Raw genomic sequence first — 18265 nt, forward strand, 5'->3', positions numbered from 1 at the left:
AAGTGAAGCTACAGAAATGTACAAATCATGTGTCGCTTAAACAGAAGATACTAACATAATTTTAGCTTCAGAGTAGGCCTCCAGTCCTGACCTCTGGGAGATCTAGGGACTCTGATAATCTTCTCTTCCCTGGCCTTTAGGGTCCCTGATGACTTTCTTATTGTTGTTAGGGTTCTCTGACTCTCTATATTTAAGACCTAGAATTTCCTCATGTTAATGAAAAAATCATCATCAATATTTAATGACTGCACAGATGCATCATTTTATGAATATAGCATAAATCTAGAAAAAGGGGTTCTGATCTTGAAGGGTCATTTTATTGAATTGATTTCTTTGAGTCTCTTTAGAAGGCCAACACCTCAGACAGAAAAGCATGGACTGAACTCCTGTAGGGGAAGCCTGCTGTATTGGAGGTTGTGCCAACAGGGTTTCTCACAGGGAAGGTCCAGTTCCTCAACAATATGCCCAGAGAAAGACCCTCTTTTATGGGATTTTTCCTTCTAGTTTGGGACTCAAGCCTTTGCAGCAGACATATGGTGGCCAGTTTCCTCTCAAGGGGGCTTTATTCACAGCCCAGCTATAGTAATAGCTTAAAAATAATTCCCAAATCCAGGAGAGATCCAAAGCCAGGGCCACAAAATAGTTTGTCATCTGATTCACAACACTTGCATCAAAGCAAGAGAAGACTCCAGCACTGAAGGAGAATAATAATGGCTCCTATTTACCAAAGACCTGCTAGGCGGTAAACTCTGTGCTACAAGCTTTACACAGACCTCTTTATTCAATTCTCACTATGGGATTGACAGGTAATAATTATTATTAGCCCCATTCAACAGATAAGGGCACCAAGGAGCAGAACTGTGAAGTGAAGAGACCTCCTAGCCCTGGGATAAGGCCTCCTTGCTCCTTAAAAAAAAAAAGAGTAGCAGGTCCTAGCTAGCAAAAGCCTTTCAAACTATAGACTTTGTGCCCCAACCCCATTGCCCTTAAAAAGCAATGTTGGGCAGAGGAGTGCTCAGTCAATGCCCAAATGGCAGACGTTCTAAAGTTCTAAAATTTCCAGAGTTCCCCAAAGACAAGAAAAGGCTGTCCTCTCTCCCAGTGCCAGATAATGGTACAGGAGATAAAAGTGAAGTCTTACCTTTTATTAAAGGTAAATAACTTTTTCAAAATCAGATCTGTCCAGCTCCACTTATAGAAGCTAAAAGGCATTAAGATATTTGGAAGTAATTTCATTAAGATGATGATGTACCAGTCATACATTTCCTAAGTACTCATCTTACAATTCCCAAACTCGCCTCTCTCTCCCTGCTGGGTGCTGCCAGCAGCAGCATATTTCCTATGCTCCTTGCCAGTGGAGGCTTCACCATAGGCGCCAGCTTCTCCAGGGCTTCAGCTTGATTCCCCTGAAAAACCATAAAGCACATGTCCCAGTGCCATATGCAAGACTGTCACGGCAGCAGCAGCAAGGGTGTGCTTATTACCCAGGAGCATTCTGTCCTCATAGCAGAGGTCTGCTTGACTAGGCAGACCAGGAAGGATGCAGTAGCCGTTTTAACAAATTTAGGAACCTCATAGTTCCACTCAATTCCCATCTCTGTGGCTCATCATGGAATAGAAGAAAGATTTAGAGAATGAAACCAGCTCTTCTTTAATGCCCCAGTTCTGAAACTTTGATCTGTCTGAAAGAATCCTACCATACAGGGCTAGTAAATATTTGGGAATTTTACACAGAAAAGTTTTATATGAAAGTTTGATATGTAACAAATCTTCTCTTGTCTTATTTTTTTAAACCAGAATTCTTTTAAAGCTAGACATCAATCTATACTTTCAATTAGTTTGTTCTTTCCATTCATTTACTCCCATAGCTTGAGTAAAATGCCTGCCACCTGCCTAACCCTCAGCCTATGGACAGGAACCCCAAAGAAAATGGGATACAGTCCCTTTCCTCTAGAATCTTGGTCTACTGTGGAACATAGATAGGTGAAGAGGAAATTCTATTATGATATGGTAATGCTTTCATTGAAAAATGGACAAAGAACAATGAGGTCACTGAAGAAAGATGAACTTGAGGAATGAGAGATTTCACAGACCGTAAGACAAAGATAAGGCAAGAAATGCCTTTCCTTCTTACCAACCCCTAACCCTTCTTCTCCACCTATTCAAATTTTTCATGTCATTCAAGAACTAGACCCAATTGTATGAAGTCTACCTCAGTAACTAACTTCTGTGTATACCTGCTATGGGTTCTTTGGAAGTTGGGACACTAATCCATTTTTTTTTGCATTAATATTTTAGGCCATGTACTCCTTCATATACAATTACCAATATCCTTATTAAAACAAAGCCTCCAAAAATAAAAAATAAAAATAAATAAAACAAAGCCTCCCCACCCACAAGAGCACCCTCCACAGGACCAGATCACGCAGCAACTAAGCTACCCCAAGCTAATGATGCCATGCCTTATTTATCAACTGAAATTTCAGGTCTCTTGTATAATGTTTGTTCTTTTTCTTAAGCTGATCTCCCCCTAACACATATATACACATTTACTTTCTTAATATTTCTCAAGTTTTATCTCATAAAATCAATGTCCCAGTTATGTAGAGTGAAAGGCTTAAAATGGTGCCTTTGAACTCTATAGACCTGGATTTGGACTCTATCTTCCTCCTTATCTGGCATATGATGCTGGACAAGAGGCTTAAACCCTCTGATCACTCTTTCCTTTCTGAAAGGGGATCATAATTTTTGTCAACCTCACAGATCAAAGTGCCACACAGTAAGTACCCTAGAAATGTTCATTGTAATTATCACCAACATATACATCCTCTGAAGAGAATGAATACATCCTCCCTCCAATTCATTCCATTTTGTTCAAATATTCAATAACAATTCTCTGTCTTCTCTTACCTCCTATCCTAATCATGTCATAAGGATGATAATGGTAACACTTGCATGTTAAGAAAAATAATGATGGTTTGTATGTAAGTAAAACAGATATCAGAAATATTCCATTTCTTCAGCAGGTGTTCACTGAGGTCATCCTATATGCCAGTATTTCCTATAGATGCAGAAGTGATGAAGATATTCTTCTGTAGTGCTAGAAAGAATGTTCTCATGACAGTATGATGAGTACATGAGGCAGGTTCAGGCTGAAGAGAGCAGAGAGGTCCCAACTTACATGAGTGGAAATGGGTCAAGATGTGCCTCTGAGGCCAAGACATGAAGGAGAAAGAGGAGTGTATGAGGAGATTTTGTCAAGAAGGGTAAAAGGAGTATATTCTAGGCAGAGGGAATGTCATGCAAATGCCATTTGGAATGGAATGCAAAGGAAAAAAGGAACATTCAGTAACTAACAGAGCAGTTCCATCAAGTTAGCACAAGAGTGGGAGGTAAGGAGTATAGGGGAAAGAGGCAGGCCCTCATATTGGGCACAGTGAAGGCCATGGTGAGCAGCTGGGCCTTTATCTTTGGTCATTGTGGGGCCATTGATGTTTTCTCACCAGGAAAGTTCTACTTTATAAGACCACATGGGCTACAATGTGAAGAATTCAAAAGGGACAAGAAAGGAGACAGTGTGTCTTGTTAGCAGCTGCAGCAGCAGCAGCAGAGAAAGATAGTCATGGCCAAATCTGGATTACTGGCATTGGTGGTGGAGAAAAGATTTGGATTTGAGAGGCCTTTAGACCTAGAACTTGGTGGTCTGCTCAAGAGCGTGGAGACAAGCTGCACACAGAAATATTGTTTGTTAACAAAGTATTGGGTTGCTGAGTGAGTCAGCTAACTACTTCTGGTGCAGAACCTCACATCCTCATGTCTTAGACTGTCCTTAACCTCCTCTCCATGGGACAGGGTTGGGTGGAATTGGCACCAACTATCTTGCTGTGGCCCCTGCACAAGCATCATGGAGTCTGTGGGCTCAAAGTGTGTCAGAGAGTGGGCATGTGGGTGGGCCATTTGCTATTCAGAAAGTGAGATCAGAGATTTGAAAGCCTGGCTCTCTGATGACTCAGGTGTTTTATGGAGTCTTCAGTGCTATTGTGAGGTAAAGCAATGGAGGATAAGGTGATTTCCACTTTTTTTTTCCTTGTTGAACGAACTGCTCTGAATTTCCAGAGCTGGCATGATGCCAACTGCATTTACCTTTATTTAATCACTCAATAGACTCCTCTGCGAAAACAGGGGTAATTAGGCCCAAAATATATCACCCAGAGGCTTATTTTAATTACCCGAAATAAAAGCTAGATCCCAATTTCAACAAAATTACCAGATTGTTTTCCTTCCAAGAATTTCTGGCAGTGTTTAAGTTCCCTGGTTAATTCTCCCTATGAGATTGTCCATCCTCAGCACTAAGGAAGCCAGACACAGGGGATAGCCTTCTATAGAGCAGTCAGCAGCAGGATGCACTGTCCAGGGAAGGTTCCCTGAGATAGCCCCTCACCTACACAAATGAGTCTGGAGAGTTTTCCTTGCATTGCTCCAAGACCAATGGCACAGAGCAACAGACACTCACTTTGATGTCAGGCATCCTCAGTTTATGTCCCATCTTGCCACTAGCTGTGTGACTTTGGCCATGATGCTTTCACCTTCTGGTGTCCAGTCAGCCTATTCTCCCAAACCATGGGATATGTAATGATAATTACCTGTGAGGACTCAAAGATATGCTCTATCACACGGTAGTGATTTCCAATCCAACTTTTTTTTTAAACGTCTCTGCAGATTACAATCAATGCAATAATAAGCCCCTGTGTCACAGTTCAATTGGTAGCATGTTCTCTTTCTAATGGGCACATAAAATCATGGTGCATCTTACATTGAATAAAATATGACAAGTAGCACATAGAAACCTGGTAAAATGTTAACTTCTCAGATTAAGTAGGGCTTTTGCCCCCCTTACTCTTTTGCTCTTATAACACAGCCTTCTCAAAAAAAAAAAAAAAATATGCAGAAACTTCTACAAGAGCTTTTCGACTGGGCCGGAAAAACACCAGTGATTTCAGTCAATACATAATATTTGCAAGTATTTTGCATATATCACTGTTCTCTAATCTTATGCCTATGACAGACATCAGTAATTGGTACTTCTTTCCCTGAGATAAGATGTAGCCTTTGTGTCTTTCTCAGTGCTGTACTACAGGCAGCCATTACCAAGCCACCAGAGTTGGCACATGAAGCAAAATCTGTTTATGTCTCTGACTCGGGATCTTGGAAGATGGAAAAAGAGAATAGGCATTGGCCAAATCAGAAACCTTAGATATATGAGAAAGATCTCAAAAATGATACAGTTCATTGCACAGAAGAAACCAAGGTCTATAGGGATATAGGGACACTGGCATAAAGTCACAGAGCCAACTCTGGAGGACACATATGGAAAATTTCTCCGGTTCACTCTTAAAGACAGAGAACAAACTGGTGGTTGCCAGAGGGGAGGTGGGTAGGGGTATGGGTGAAATAGATAAAGGGCATTGAGAGTGCACTTACTTTGATGAGCACTGAGTAATGTATGGGATTGTTGAATCACTGTATTGTACACCAGAAACTAATATAACACTGTATTTAATTATATTTAAATTAAAAAAAATTCTCCTGTTCTCTCTTATCCAAATTGTCCTTTCCACCAAACTATGCTGCCTTTCTCAGCCTCAAAGTCAAACTCCTTGGTAACTATAGTAAATAAATGTACATCTGATTAATTGTACTCTAGCAAAGAGAGTGCAGCAGTCATGCAAAAGTTTTTTTGTTTTTGTAAAATTTCTTTTTGCTCATTTGTCACCATCAACAATTCATTGTTTAGGCAAGCAATTTACAGAAAAAATCAGGAGTGGTTATTTCCAGCAAATGATAATTACAATGTACTGTGCACAAGAAGTGATCCATCCTAGCCCTATGGTTCCTGTAATTTTAATAGCTAACACCTTTCATCATAATGTTCCTATTCATACAAATAAAAAAAAGTAAAGTCACTATTTAATCCTGCATAATGACATGCTAACAACCAGCTACCCCCCGTCCACTCAAGGTCCACTCAGGATTTCAGAAGTAGTAGGCCAGTCTGCTGTTTGCCATAAATATTTGTTGTTTAATATTCCCAAGCAATGGAAACTGACCAATAAAAACTGTATCTGGAAAATTGAAAGTGATGGCTGGAATGGGGCTCTCTACTTCTTGTCAAATTTCAATTTGAAATTAAATTGGGGCCTTCAGCACTAAGACAGGGACTCCTGACCTCTGAGTAATTACTTTCCAACATCTTTTTTTTTTTTTTTTTTTTTAATTTGGAGGAGATACTTCTAGTCTAAGAAGTGCTGGAAAGGACTATTTTATGAAAATGAAGCTACATCTTAAGAAAAACCTGCTTATTCCTTCTAGTTCAGGCACGTTCCTATTCCTAGTGAGGTATGCTTTTTACACACCTCCAGTGCTCCCCACTCAGCACTCTTGTTGTAGTAATTATACCAACAAACTCAAGAGTCACTGAGACTAATGACATAGCTTGCAACTTAGAACCTCTGCAAAGCTCCTGGAATCAGTCCAGCAAAAAGGGAAAGTATGAACAGGCAATTCCTTATATTGCTCCCATACTCCCTGGGATATGGGTTCCTGATACCTAAGGAAAACATTCTTCGGAGAAGGAAAAGTATTCCAAACCGAGAGAAAGACATATACAAATACATGAAGGAATAACACAGCACTTCTAAGGATTATTTCACTCATTTGCTTAACAAACATTTATTGGGTACCCACAGTATACCAGGCACATTGCCAGAAGCTGAGGATAAAAGAATAAAACATGATCCCTGCCCCCAAAAGAACATCCACAGAATGTAGGGAGGCTGGACCACAGAGACAGAAAATAACCCTATAATGGACAAAGTACAATAAGCCCAATGACTGAGAGTGTACAGAGGCTCTGAGACAAATGGGGGAGTCAGGCAATTGGGGATCGAAGCCATAGGTGCAGAAAACAGCAAGATTTAGTGGGAGGCTAGAAAGGCAGGCAGGTGAGTAAGAGGGATAAGTCAAGGGTAGCTCCCCTATAGTTCCAGGAGGTCAGTACCATAAACTGGGGTCCTAAATGAAGGGAGAGTGTGGAGCAGGCTCCAGAGGGCTGGTGATAAGTTGTGTTTGGGACATAATGAGTCCGAGGTATTTGAGAGACATCCCATCGAAGGAGGTCATGGTTTTCTCAAGCCAACTCATTTCTGAGTCTTTGTGCTGAATATGTAAGAAGTCCTCATAAAATAGTGAATGAATAAATAAATGAATATTATATACAAGAAACACAAGTGCAAATGCTTTTCATGTGTTATTTTATTTAACTCCCATAGGAGCTTTATGAGGAAGGTCTATTTTTACCCCGTTTTATAGAAAGGTCCAAGCCTTAAAAGTTCTGTGGTATAAGAGAGGACCTATCTTTGGCAAGTTCATAGATAGAAGTGTCTCAAAAAAATAAATAAATAAAAGAAAAGGAGAGAGAGGGAGAATACATAGAAAGATGTTCATTATTATTAGTCATCAAATTAAAACCACAATGAGACACCACTAGAATTGTTATAAATCCATTAGAATTGTTAAAATCTGAAAGACTGACAATATTAAGTATTGGTGAGGATGAAGATAAACTAGAACCCTGATATTACTTATGGGAATATAAAATGGCCACTATGGAAAACAGCTTGGTACTTTCTCATAAAGTTAGATATACACTTCCTATTTGTCCTAGCAATTCCATTTCTAGATACCTACACAAAAGAAATTAAAACATGTTCACACAAAGTTTGTTATGTGAATATTCAGAGCAACATTATTTCTAATAGCCAAAAGTTGGAAACAATTCAAATATCTCTCAACTAGAGAATGGATAAACAAAGTGTGACATAGTTGTACAGTGTAATACCATTCAGCAATTAAAAAGGAATGAAGTACTGATACATCCTAAAATATGGATGAACTTCAAAAACAGTATGCTAAGGAAAGAAGCCAGACACAAAAGACGTCAAATTTCATGATTTCACTTATATGAAATTTCCAAAAAAGGCAAATCTATAGAGACAGGGAGTAGAGGAGTGGTTGCTTAGGGCTGGGATAGAGGTTGGAGATGGGATGGGATGCAGACAGATTGCAAATGGAACTTTCAGCAATGAAGGAAATGTTAGCAACTGATTTACAGTCCTGGTTGCACCACTATACATTTACTAAAACTCATCAAACTGAATACTTAAATGGGTTAAAATTTAAAGCATGTAAATTTCACTGCAATGAAACTAAAAGAATGAAAAGAAAGAAAGTGAAGAAGAAGAAGAAGAAGAAGAAGAAGAAGAAGAAGAAGAAGAAGAAGAAAGAAAGAAAGAAAGAAAGAAAGAAAGAAAGAAAGAAAGAAAGAAAGAAAGAAAGAAAGAAAGAGAAAAGCAAGCAAGCTGTGTAATTTAGAAGTGGTAGGGAGTTCCTGACCAGGTTGGTGAGATTTGAGCAGCTTCCTAAGGGGTGAATTTATGCTGGATCCTGAAGACTAGGTAGGATTCCAACAGATTGAGGTGGCACACTAAGGAATTCCAGACAAAGAAAGTGGCATGAGGGGGGATCCCTGGGTGGCTCAGCAGTTTAGCGCCTGCCTTTGGCCCAGGGCGCAATCCTGGAGTCCTGGATGGAGTCCTGCATCGGGCTCCCAGCATGGAGCTTGCTTCTCCCTTGCCTGTGTCTCTACACACCCCCCCATGTCTATCATGAATAAATAAATAAAATCATTAAAAAATATTAAAAAGAAAAAGAAAGTGGCATGAGTGAGAAAACACCAGGCCTGTTTGGGCAATATCCAAACATCCACTTTGGCTGAATATTTGGATGGAAAACAGTAGATGAAAAAGCTGAGAAATGTGGTTGTGGCCAGATCACAGAAGCTGAGAATGGTTGGGCTAGTGCATTTAAGACTTAATTTTGTAGACAGTGGGGACCCACAGAATATTCCAGAATAGAGAAGAGTCCTGGCAAAGATGAAGGGGGCAGCAGTGAGGAATGTGTACTGGAAAGGAGAGTAACCAGGGCAGAGCATTGAATGAAAGTCTCAGACAACAGGCCACAGTGCTTGAGGGCCAAACTATGCTCACTTGCCTGTGTCGTTAATGCAAAAGGACTTAAAGACACATTGTACCAGACAGAAAGGAAAATAATCAGACATCAGTTATTTGGCGCTTCCTATGATCCAGGCACTGTTTCAAAGGATGATTGTTTTAAAGGAGAGACAGAGAGTTAAGACCTGCTATATACAGAATAAGCCAAATGGATTGATCATCTTTGGGTCTGGCTCCAAAGAAAAGGAATAAAGATTAGGGAAATCATAAATGCTTATCTAAAGGGTGTTATGGAAACCACAGATATGGAAGCTTGTAATTGAATAAGAAATGTAGATACTTCTAAGGTGGAAGGATGGGAAGTGAAACAAATGGCAAAGACCAATTTCCATGGCTATCTGCCACAGGAAGGCAGGAGCACCTGACCCTGCTGGCATTTTCTATGGATGTCACCACTGCTTTAAATGTACACAGTATACATTAAGTAAACATGCATTGACATGACTGAACAGAACCAAATGGGCCTAAAGAAAATTGCTACACTCCGCTCCTTCTCGGGATCAAATCCTTGCCCAACTATAACACTCAGTGCCTTATGTTCTGTATCCATGAAGCAGGACTGTAGTGTATCAACAATCAACGTTCCAAACCTCACCGAGATCCCAAACTGGATTCCTGAAAGCTGAATCCAGCTGTTTGGGGCTCAGAGAATATTTATAAATATGTTTTTTATTAGCTGCCAACACTTAAATATCAGGAAATTTCATATTTTCAGTTTCTGTTGAGAAGTTGGGAATTCTGGCAACTGTATGACCCAATTCCAAATGGTATTAATCAATCACAGCTGAGAAACATTTGTCCTCATTAAGCATTAGAGTCCCTGTCTGATATACTTCATTCATTCATTCACTCATTCATTCAACAAATATTTATCAAGTACCCACTATATGCAGGGCACTATTGAAGGGTCAGGAGATACAAATGAACAAAACCAATGAAGTCCTTATATTCTGGAGCTCATATTCTTACAAGGAGAGCAAGACAATCAATCAAGGGATATATTCATATTTCAGGTGGTGATAAGTATTAAGAAACAAGTTATGTGTAGAGATTAAAAGAGGATGGAGAGGTGCTGGATATTTCAGACAGGGTAATCAGGGCAAGGAAGTCTTGTTAATTAGGTGACATCTGAGCCACGATCTGATTTACATGAGGAAAAAAGCCCTCAGATCTGAGGAGAAGATAGGTCAAGCTGAAGGAACAGAAAATATAATCATGTTTTATGTGTGGGAGAAATGGGGCAGAGGGCACTTCAGGCCTTAACGATGGTTTGGATTTATTTCAAGTGAGATGGGGAACGACTGGTGACTTTGAGCAGAGGAGGGACACAGATGAATATACTCATTTACATTGGTAACTGGCCCCTGTAGACATTGTTTCTGGCCCATGGTTTAAAGCAAGATGGGGAAAGGCTAAAGGGTCAGAGATGGACTCTGTCTGGAGAGAGAAAATAATCAGACTAATGAGGCAGGAATCTCCTGATCTTCAGAATATAGCATTTGTGCAAAAGGCTAACCCAAAACTTAGCAGTGACTTGAATTAACTAACATCTGTGGACAGAGTTACTATACAATGAATCTGCTTAGAAAAAGAAGCTCACAGGACTCTGAGAGAGGTGGATGTGAATGTGGAGAATTCTCTCCGGCCCACTTACAAACAGCTTCTCTCAGTCGTCCGCCTTTACCAGTGACATCCCAACCCACTGGTACACTCAACTTGGTGGACAAGTCTTAAGTTTTGTTTTGTTTCAGGAACTTGAGCTAACTCTCATTTTATCCCAACTCAGATGAGAAAAAATCTATCATATTCTAAAACAAAGATCAATTGGCACCAGGTGTCGGACATGACCTGGCATTCCAGAAAATCCATTCCTTGACCCTGAACAGTTTGAAATGTTTGACAAGAGGAAGAGAACTACTCACAATCAGAACATGATCCCGCCCCATCGTGATGACCGTCCGGTTCACTGTACGAAGAAGCTGGACCATGATTTCTTGGATATGGTGGTAGGTGAAGGCCTGTAACACAGAGACGTCTATATGACAACCAGACATTGTACTGCACATCTCTTCCAAAGAACATACAACAATGGTCAGACATGGTGATCACCAAGACCTCTACCACCACTACCACCAGTGCCAACACCAGTACCACCACCATCATCATTGTAGTTGTTGTGATCATAATCCCACAGCCATCACCATCTGGCACAGGGCTCCAGGAATTTCACTAAATTTCGCTAAATTTTACTAAATATAAGGTAGGGATTAAGAGCTTAAACTCTGGAATCAGAAACTTTTGTTTTAGATTACAACTGCAGAATTATTGTGCTATTGGCTACTTCTCTGAATCTTGGTTTCTTCATAAGTGTAACAGTCAGAATCTGACCTGAATAAGAAGGGAATTTGCTGCAGGAAATTGGTTATAAGGGTGATGAAAAAGCTGAGTCACAAAACAAGATAACCTAGGGATTAGCAATAGAAGGAAGTCGCTATTACCGCTGAGCTAAAGGGACAAGTAGAGAAGGCAGTGTTTCTGGAGTCCGGGCGTGGGCTTATGTGATGGAAACTATAGCCAAGGGAGAGCCTATATAGTAGAAGCTACATGATCTATCTTGGGGGAAATCCATGGTGAGCCTGGTTGTAATATTTATAGGGTACCCTCTTTAAATACAAAGCCTCTGAATCTTGGTTAGAACTTGCCAATGCCTTTTGAGGATTTGCCATGATGGGCAAGGGTTTCAGGCATATTTATAGAGCAGATTCACTACATTCTCAAATCCTTTAACTAGCATACCCTTAAGGCACAGTATTTCATCTATGCACTCCTAGGAGGGTGGTCATGGCTAAGTGGAAAGGCTTTAGGATTTTAAGATCAGCCACTCTAGGTCTGAATCCCAAGTCTGCCCTTACCAGCTGCGTGTTCTCACTTATAACTTAACCTCTCTGAGCCTCAACTTCGTCATCTACAAATTATGGAAGGTTTTCTCACTAGTCTTTCAAGATTGATATGGACTTAAAACTGACATATGTAATTCTGGAACAATGAACTTGCCTTATATCACTGCACGAGATTCTGTGGGTCTGAGAACTAGCCTGGGCATCACTAATTTCTGAATTTTATGTAGGTTATTCTGATGGCTGAGAATCGTGACACAACACACTATGAAGCCCTGGAAATGCAAGCTGGAATTTGGGAACAGCCTATGTCTCCAGGACCCAGTCAGAGCCTGACATAAACAAAATGTTTAAGAAATATGGTGGCTTAAAAAGCAGATTATTATTCATAGTCATTCATAAGCACCTCATTAACCTTTGCTACATTCAACTCAACTGTATTTCGTCTCTTAATGTAATCAAAGAAAGGAAAATAGACTCACAGTCAGGGGAGGGCAGGAAAAAGAAAGAAAATGAGCTTATTAAAAAGCCCCCCTCCCCTCCAATGTGACTATTGTCATCCAAAGATAAATAACCCAGAGTTTGCTTCCTTCCTCTCTCTGCCCCACACTTGCTTTTTCTACACTTTGGCCATAATCCCAGATTCTCCAGCCCTCTGGAGCTCACCAGTAAGACTTCCATCACAGCATATATTTCATAGAAACAAGTTCTCATGCTCCATTCGGTCCCACAAGACCTCAATCTCTTGTAAAATTCTCTTGCTAGATTAGGTGAGCTCCCACCACCCCCACCACCCAGCCCTTTCCCCACATCTGCTCAGGGCTAAGGGAAAGAACATCTCCCTTCACTTCTCGGCTGCCACTCAGCATCTCTCCTGACTTCCTTCTCCTCTATTTCTTCAAGCCTTTTTACTGACTTACAATCTCGTACCTCTTACATTATGTGACTCTGATGCCTACGGTAATAACAATAATGCTAACATTTGTGAGTGCTTACTAAATACCTGGCACCTTGCCAAACACTTTACCTCCTCTCACAAGATGAGCAATATTATAATCTGCATTGTTCCCATGTGGAAACTGAAGCCCAGAAACGTTAAATCACTTGTCCAGAGTCACCCAGCTAGAAATTTAGGGAACAAGGATTCAAACCCAGCAACCTGGCTTCAGAGCTTACTCCTGAGTCAGACATACAGGCAGCCTGGAACAGGAACACAGATCTCTGGTCGCTGCTTTGTGGCCTTGTCAGTCTCTACCAAGATAGATAAACCCTGACTTCAACTAAGCCAACTTCCAACTGCCTTCAGTGACTTCTGATCTTTTCTTTCCCTTTTAGAAAATCTTCACTGCTATGTATTCATGACTCCCTTATCTTCTCTGCGTTCATTTGCAATTTCATCAATCTAAGCCCACTGCAAATTTATACAATGGTTTCTATTTGATGGTATTTTTTTTTTCCAGGATTACATCTCTTCCTTTACCAACAGAGATAATATAACCCCTTTTCTCTTGACCTCCTGCCCCCTGCTTCTTTTAAATAGCCATTTCATCTTAGTCCAAAGAGCGGCAATTAGACGGCTCAGGAAGTTTGGTATTTAAAAGTGTAAAATTGTCAAATTCAATTCATTTCACTCTTAAAGCTCCCAATATGAGAGGTTGTATAGCAGAGTGTTTTTTTGGATCAGACAGACTTGAGTTTGAATCTCAGTTTTGCTCATTTGAGCTGGGTGACCTTGGGCATACAACATCTTTGTATGAGTTTCAGTTTCTTTATAAAATGTGGCAAACAATAGAAACCTCAAAGTACTGGTTTGAGGAATAAATAAAGTAATGCAGGTAAATCCCTTGATACCAAGGGTTGGTACATAGTAAGCCCTCAATAAGTGGTGGCCGCAATTCATATTCCCCTGGGTCTGCATCAGCATTTTGCCTGGGTTTCCAGATTCTCAGCACGTAGCAGAAAATGCAGTACAAGGCAATACATAATCTAAACTCTGGATGATATCGAAATGTCACCCAAAAAATGTATAGCATATATGCAAATGGAAAACTTTCAAGATGATAAACCTGTGCTAAGCAGTAAAAATGCAGCCACAAATCACCTACTGTTAATTGCTCCAGTGCCAGACAAGTGGAGAGAATCTCTTGGAAAGTGTCTTCTGGGCTCAAACTAAACGGTGACTTATAATTGAAAAGACAAAGTCAGTCTTCCCATTATAGGCCTGGCAAAGAATTAATCCATCCGATCTAAACACACTGCAAATAGTAGTGATCTTTCTTTTTTAAATAATTATAGTCTGTGATATCTGGATGGAACTTGGAGTCCTTTCTTTAAATGAATTCTCATGCATAAGCCCAATATATAACATAGCAGGAGAGCTGGAAAGGGGGGGGTGCTTTATGTTTTACTTTAGGCCCTATGCCAGCCCTGGGACTTGTAGGATGCAATTCAGATCAACTAGTCTCCCACAGTGTTTCCAGATTAATAGAAATACCACATATGAGATGATTTTAAGTAATAATATACAGACACAGCATTTTCTTACATTTAATTAATTAGGCAAAAGGTGTCCCTCTTTTTAAATTTTTATCAACCCTTGTTTTGATGTCAAGTAGAAAAATGTCCCTTTGGCGCTAATATGTCTTTAACACCTCTCTATTTCATGCAAAGCTCTTTTTTTTAAACAGAAAAGTCCTCAGGTTAGAGCAAACAATACACAACAGCATCTAGTTAGAGCTTAATAACACTGTTTCGTGTCTAAAGTTATATTTATGATAAGTGTTTAGGAAAAAGATAAAAACTTGGAAATTAAGCAAAATGAGGATACATGATTTTTTAATAGAGTATTTGTGACTGCCTCAACTTGGCTGGGAAAGAAGAGGGGTGGTCTTCTTGCTTTCTCCAGCTATGTACTTTGATTAATCATCCACATCTGATTAGAAACCAGAAATGTTATAGTCCTGTCCAATTAGAGTTTAACTTGTAGAAAAATGACAAAGTGTTTATTTTATTTTATTTTATTTTATTTTATTTTATTTTATTTTATTATTATTTGCTGGTTTGCTAAAGGCTATATAGTTCTATTGATCCATAGAAAATTTGTTTTATATCTAAGGAAAATTGTATATAAGCATCTCTTCTCCCACAAAAAAATCAAGAATCCTAAATCCTTTTGACCAGTTCTCTCCTTGTTCAGCTCATTCCTTATGTATTAAATAAAAACTTTAACATGTGCTCACTATCTAATTGCAGAAGATATTTTTTAACCATTTGAGAATTCCACATTTATACAAGGGATACTGACCACTTAACAGATGGTGATATAAAATTTTGCTCGTTTTTATCAAAGTTACAAATCTATAAAGTTAAAAACCACAAATCTATAAAGTTTAAAAACATCTTCTAAGGTTCACTAACAAAAGAAAATGACCACAATGAAACAGAAGTCCCTCCTGTTCGCCTTGTCAGAGAAACTTCTTTACCTCTTTCAGCCAAGGTAGTTATTATTTTGTTATTTATTACCATGTTGCCGATAATATGCTTGTATTTATTCCTTTTTTAAACTATTTTTTTCTTGGGACACTTGGGTGGCTCAGTGGTTGAGCACCTGCCTTCAGCTCAGGGCGTGATCCCGGGATCCCGGATCGAGTCCCACATTGAACTCCCTGCATGGAGCCTGCGTCTCCCTCTGCCTATGTCTCTGCCTCTCTCTGTCTCTCATGAATAAATAAACCTTTAAAAAAATAAACTATGTTTTCTCTTTCTGCTGTTGTTATCTCTGCACCATTAAAGACAAGGCTTCACTCTCTTTCCTCCCTTAGTCCCATCAATCACCGGCATGCTTCTCATGTCTCTTTCTCCCATACAATCATACCACAATTCTAGCCTGACCAATATTCAATGTTTATTTTGTAAACTATGACAAATTCCCATCTCTAGTACAACTTTTCATTCCCCAAAAGGAAAAAAAAAAAAGCTACTTGGGAAAAAAGAATCAAAAATTGTTTTTAGTTCTTTAAGTTTCTTTATACTACATTTTCAGATTCCTGATTGCCACTTCTTTTATTTTTCAAAATTCTATTTTTAAGTTTGCTTTGCCTCACAAAGTCTCTTTTCCTCCAAGTTGCTTCTCTCTTCTGTTTGCTTGTTTTGCACTCTTTTGTGTTCAAGTTTTTCCTTGTTCTCTGGAATGGGTGGATGATATGTTCATATATCAGGGTGGGTAACTCAAAGGCTGGTTACCAACTCTGAGCATGTGAGTTACAGTCTGTGGTTTGTGAGCTTCATCGTAGAGGGATCTAGTTGGAGAGTCTCAAATACCATATATACAAGTCTTCTTGTGCTGCTCAGATTCCACAGCCACGTAAGTATTCTCTGATCTCTCGTCTAAAGGGTTAAGCCCTGGCTGCAGTATTCCAGGAGCTGAGTTAGACAAAGGTGCTAGAGGCTTCCACTTCCAGGATGCGTACTCTTAAAACTTGTTTTGAGCATGGCATCATTGACTTTGACTATGCTGTTTCCTACTCCAGCCTTCTGGTTTATCTTTATAGAATAAACCTCTAGCAATTCTGCTACATGGAGTCAGGCTGCTGCTTTTCTTTTTAAGAGTTTGCTTGTTTATTTATTTATTTATTTATTTATTTATTTATTTATTTATTTATTGAGAGAGAGAGCATGTGTGTGAGAGAGAGATCATGAGCAAGGGGAAGGGATAAGGGAAAAGCAGACTCCCTGCTGAGCAGGGAGCCAGATCCCAGGACCCTGGAATCATGCCCTGAGCCGAGGGCAGATGCTCAACCACTGAGCCACCCAGGAACCCCAGGCTGCTTCTTAAACACCCTTGCAACTGGTTCTCCTTGTTAAAGCTCCTCTTCTTCATCCCACCTCCAGGGGCACACGGTACTACCATTTCCTGAAACTTGGGGGGAATCTTTGCTTTAGATTGAATGAGTTCCCAGCTTTCCCCACTGCTGGCTTATGAATGACCTTGCCTGGGTCTGCCAAGTGGTTTATTCCTTTCTCATATGATATCTACTTTCCTTTAGAAAACTCCTCTCACTTTCATTTCAGTACGTTTTCAAGAGGAAGCAAGATATGTAACTATGTTTACTATATTATCTTTACAGGGAAATCTACACCGAATTTTCATGTTCAAATGTTTATAAGTGAGCCAATTTCATTCGAAGTATTGCAAGTTCATGTGATGATGTTGAACAACAACAACAAAAAAGTGATTGTGTAATGCAAATGTCTTTGGTTTTGAAAATAGTTCTAGGTAACCCCTAACTTTATAGAAAGTTAAACTTCAGCATTGAGAAGGGAAGCGGTCGTGTGACCAGTAACAAGTAAAGTCATCAGAGCAAGAAAGAAAAAACAGTTCTCCTGAGCAGTGTCCAGCCAACTATTTTCTCCACTCCAGCACACAAGCAGCTTTGGTCCTTGTGTTCATGCCAAGGACAGTCCCAGCTCCTCCACCTGCTTTTTCTCTTAGTCTTTTTAGTACTAAGATGAAGATCTCAAGTTCACAATACAGAGTTAAATCCAAAGACTTCTTTTTTAACCAAAAAGAAATAATGCATTTTCTGACCATGGGAAACAATTACAATCTATGGCGGCTACTATTTTTCTCTGCTCTGTGTTTCTATGTAAGAGGTCTTTTAAACTTATTTCTGACCTCAAAGGGACTACAAACACTTACCTAGAAAGAAAATATCCTAACTTTCAAAAGATAGCAACAGTATCATATACAGCAGAGTCATTTCTTTCAATGGCCCCTTGAGGGAATGTGATTTTCTTATGAGTTCCGGGCTTAGCACTGTCTTCTTTCCTCTTGTTGGAACTAGTTTCCATTCTGAAAGGCTTGATTCTAACTGCACAACACCTCATTAGGTGAAGCAAGTGACAGAGGCAGCCAGGGACACAGAGAAGTGGGAATTGGGGATCAGTAAAGTTCAGCAGGGGGCTTTGTGATTCCCCATTACCTCTGCCTTTCCTACCCGCTAGGTGACTCCCATTTCCCAGGCAGGACTTAAGCAGTGGCTTCAGTTATAAGTGTCTCTGCACCATAAATTAGGCTTCTCAAGAAGGGGAGAGTTTGAGTTGGTGGCAGAAAGATATAATAAAAAGGAAAAGAAGATACAGGTTCTCATCTGACACTGCTATTACCAAACAATCTTGAGGTCATATTATATACCAGGAACCGTGCATATACACTTGACAGCTATAATCTTACTTTTTTTT

General features: G+C 39.7%; 2 protein-coding genes across 2 annotated transcripts in view; one reads left to right on the forward strand and one right to left on the reverse strand.

The window, feature by feature from the left end:
• Positions 1–18265, reverse strand: part of DOCK2 (dedicator of cytokinesis 2) — a 397905-nt gene that overhangs the window by 212704 nt on the left and 166936 nt on the right. Inside the window, exon 27 of the mRNA XM_072824198.1 lies at positions 11051–11146. Within this exon, the coding sequence (XP_072680299.1) occupies positions 11051–11146 (96 nt within the window). The remainder of the gene's footprint in view (positions 1–11050; positions 11147–18265) is intronic.
• Positions 1–18265, forward strand: part of INSYN2B (inhibitory synaptic factor family member 2B) — a 150398-nt gene that overhangs the window by 120860 nt on the left and 11273 nt on the right. The window lies entirely within an intron of this gene.

Source organism: Canis lupus, chromosome 4 (genome assembly GCF_048164855.1).
Source record: "Canis lupus baileyi chromosome 4, mCanLup2.hap1, whole genome shotgun sequence".
Classification (NCBI taxonomy): Eukaryota; Metazoa; Chordata; class Mammalia; order Carnivora; family Canidae; genus Canis; species Canis lupus.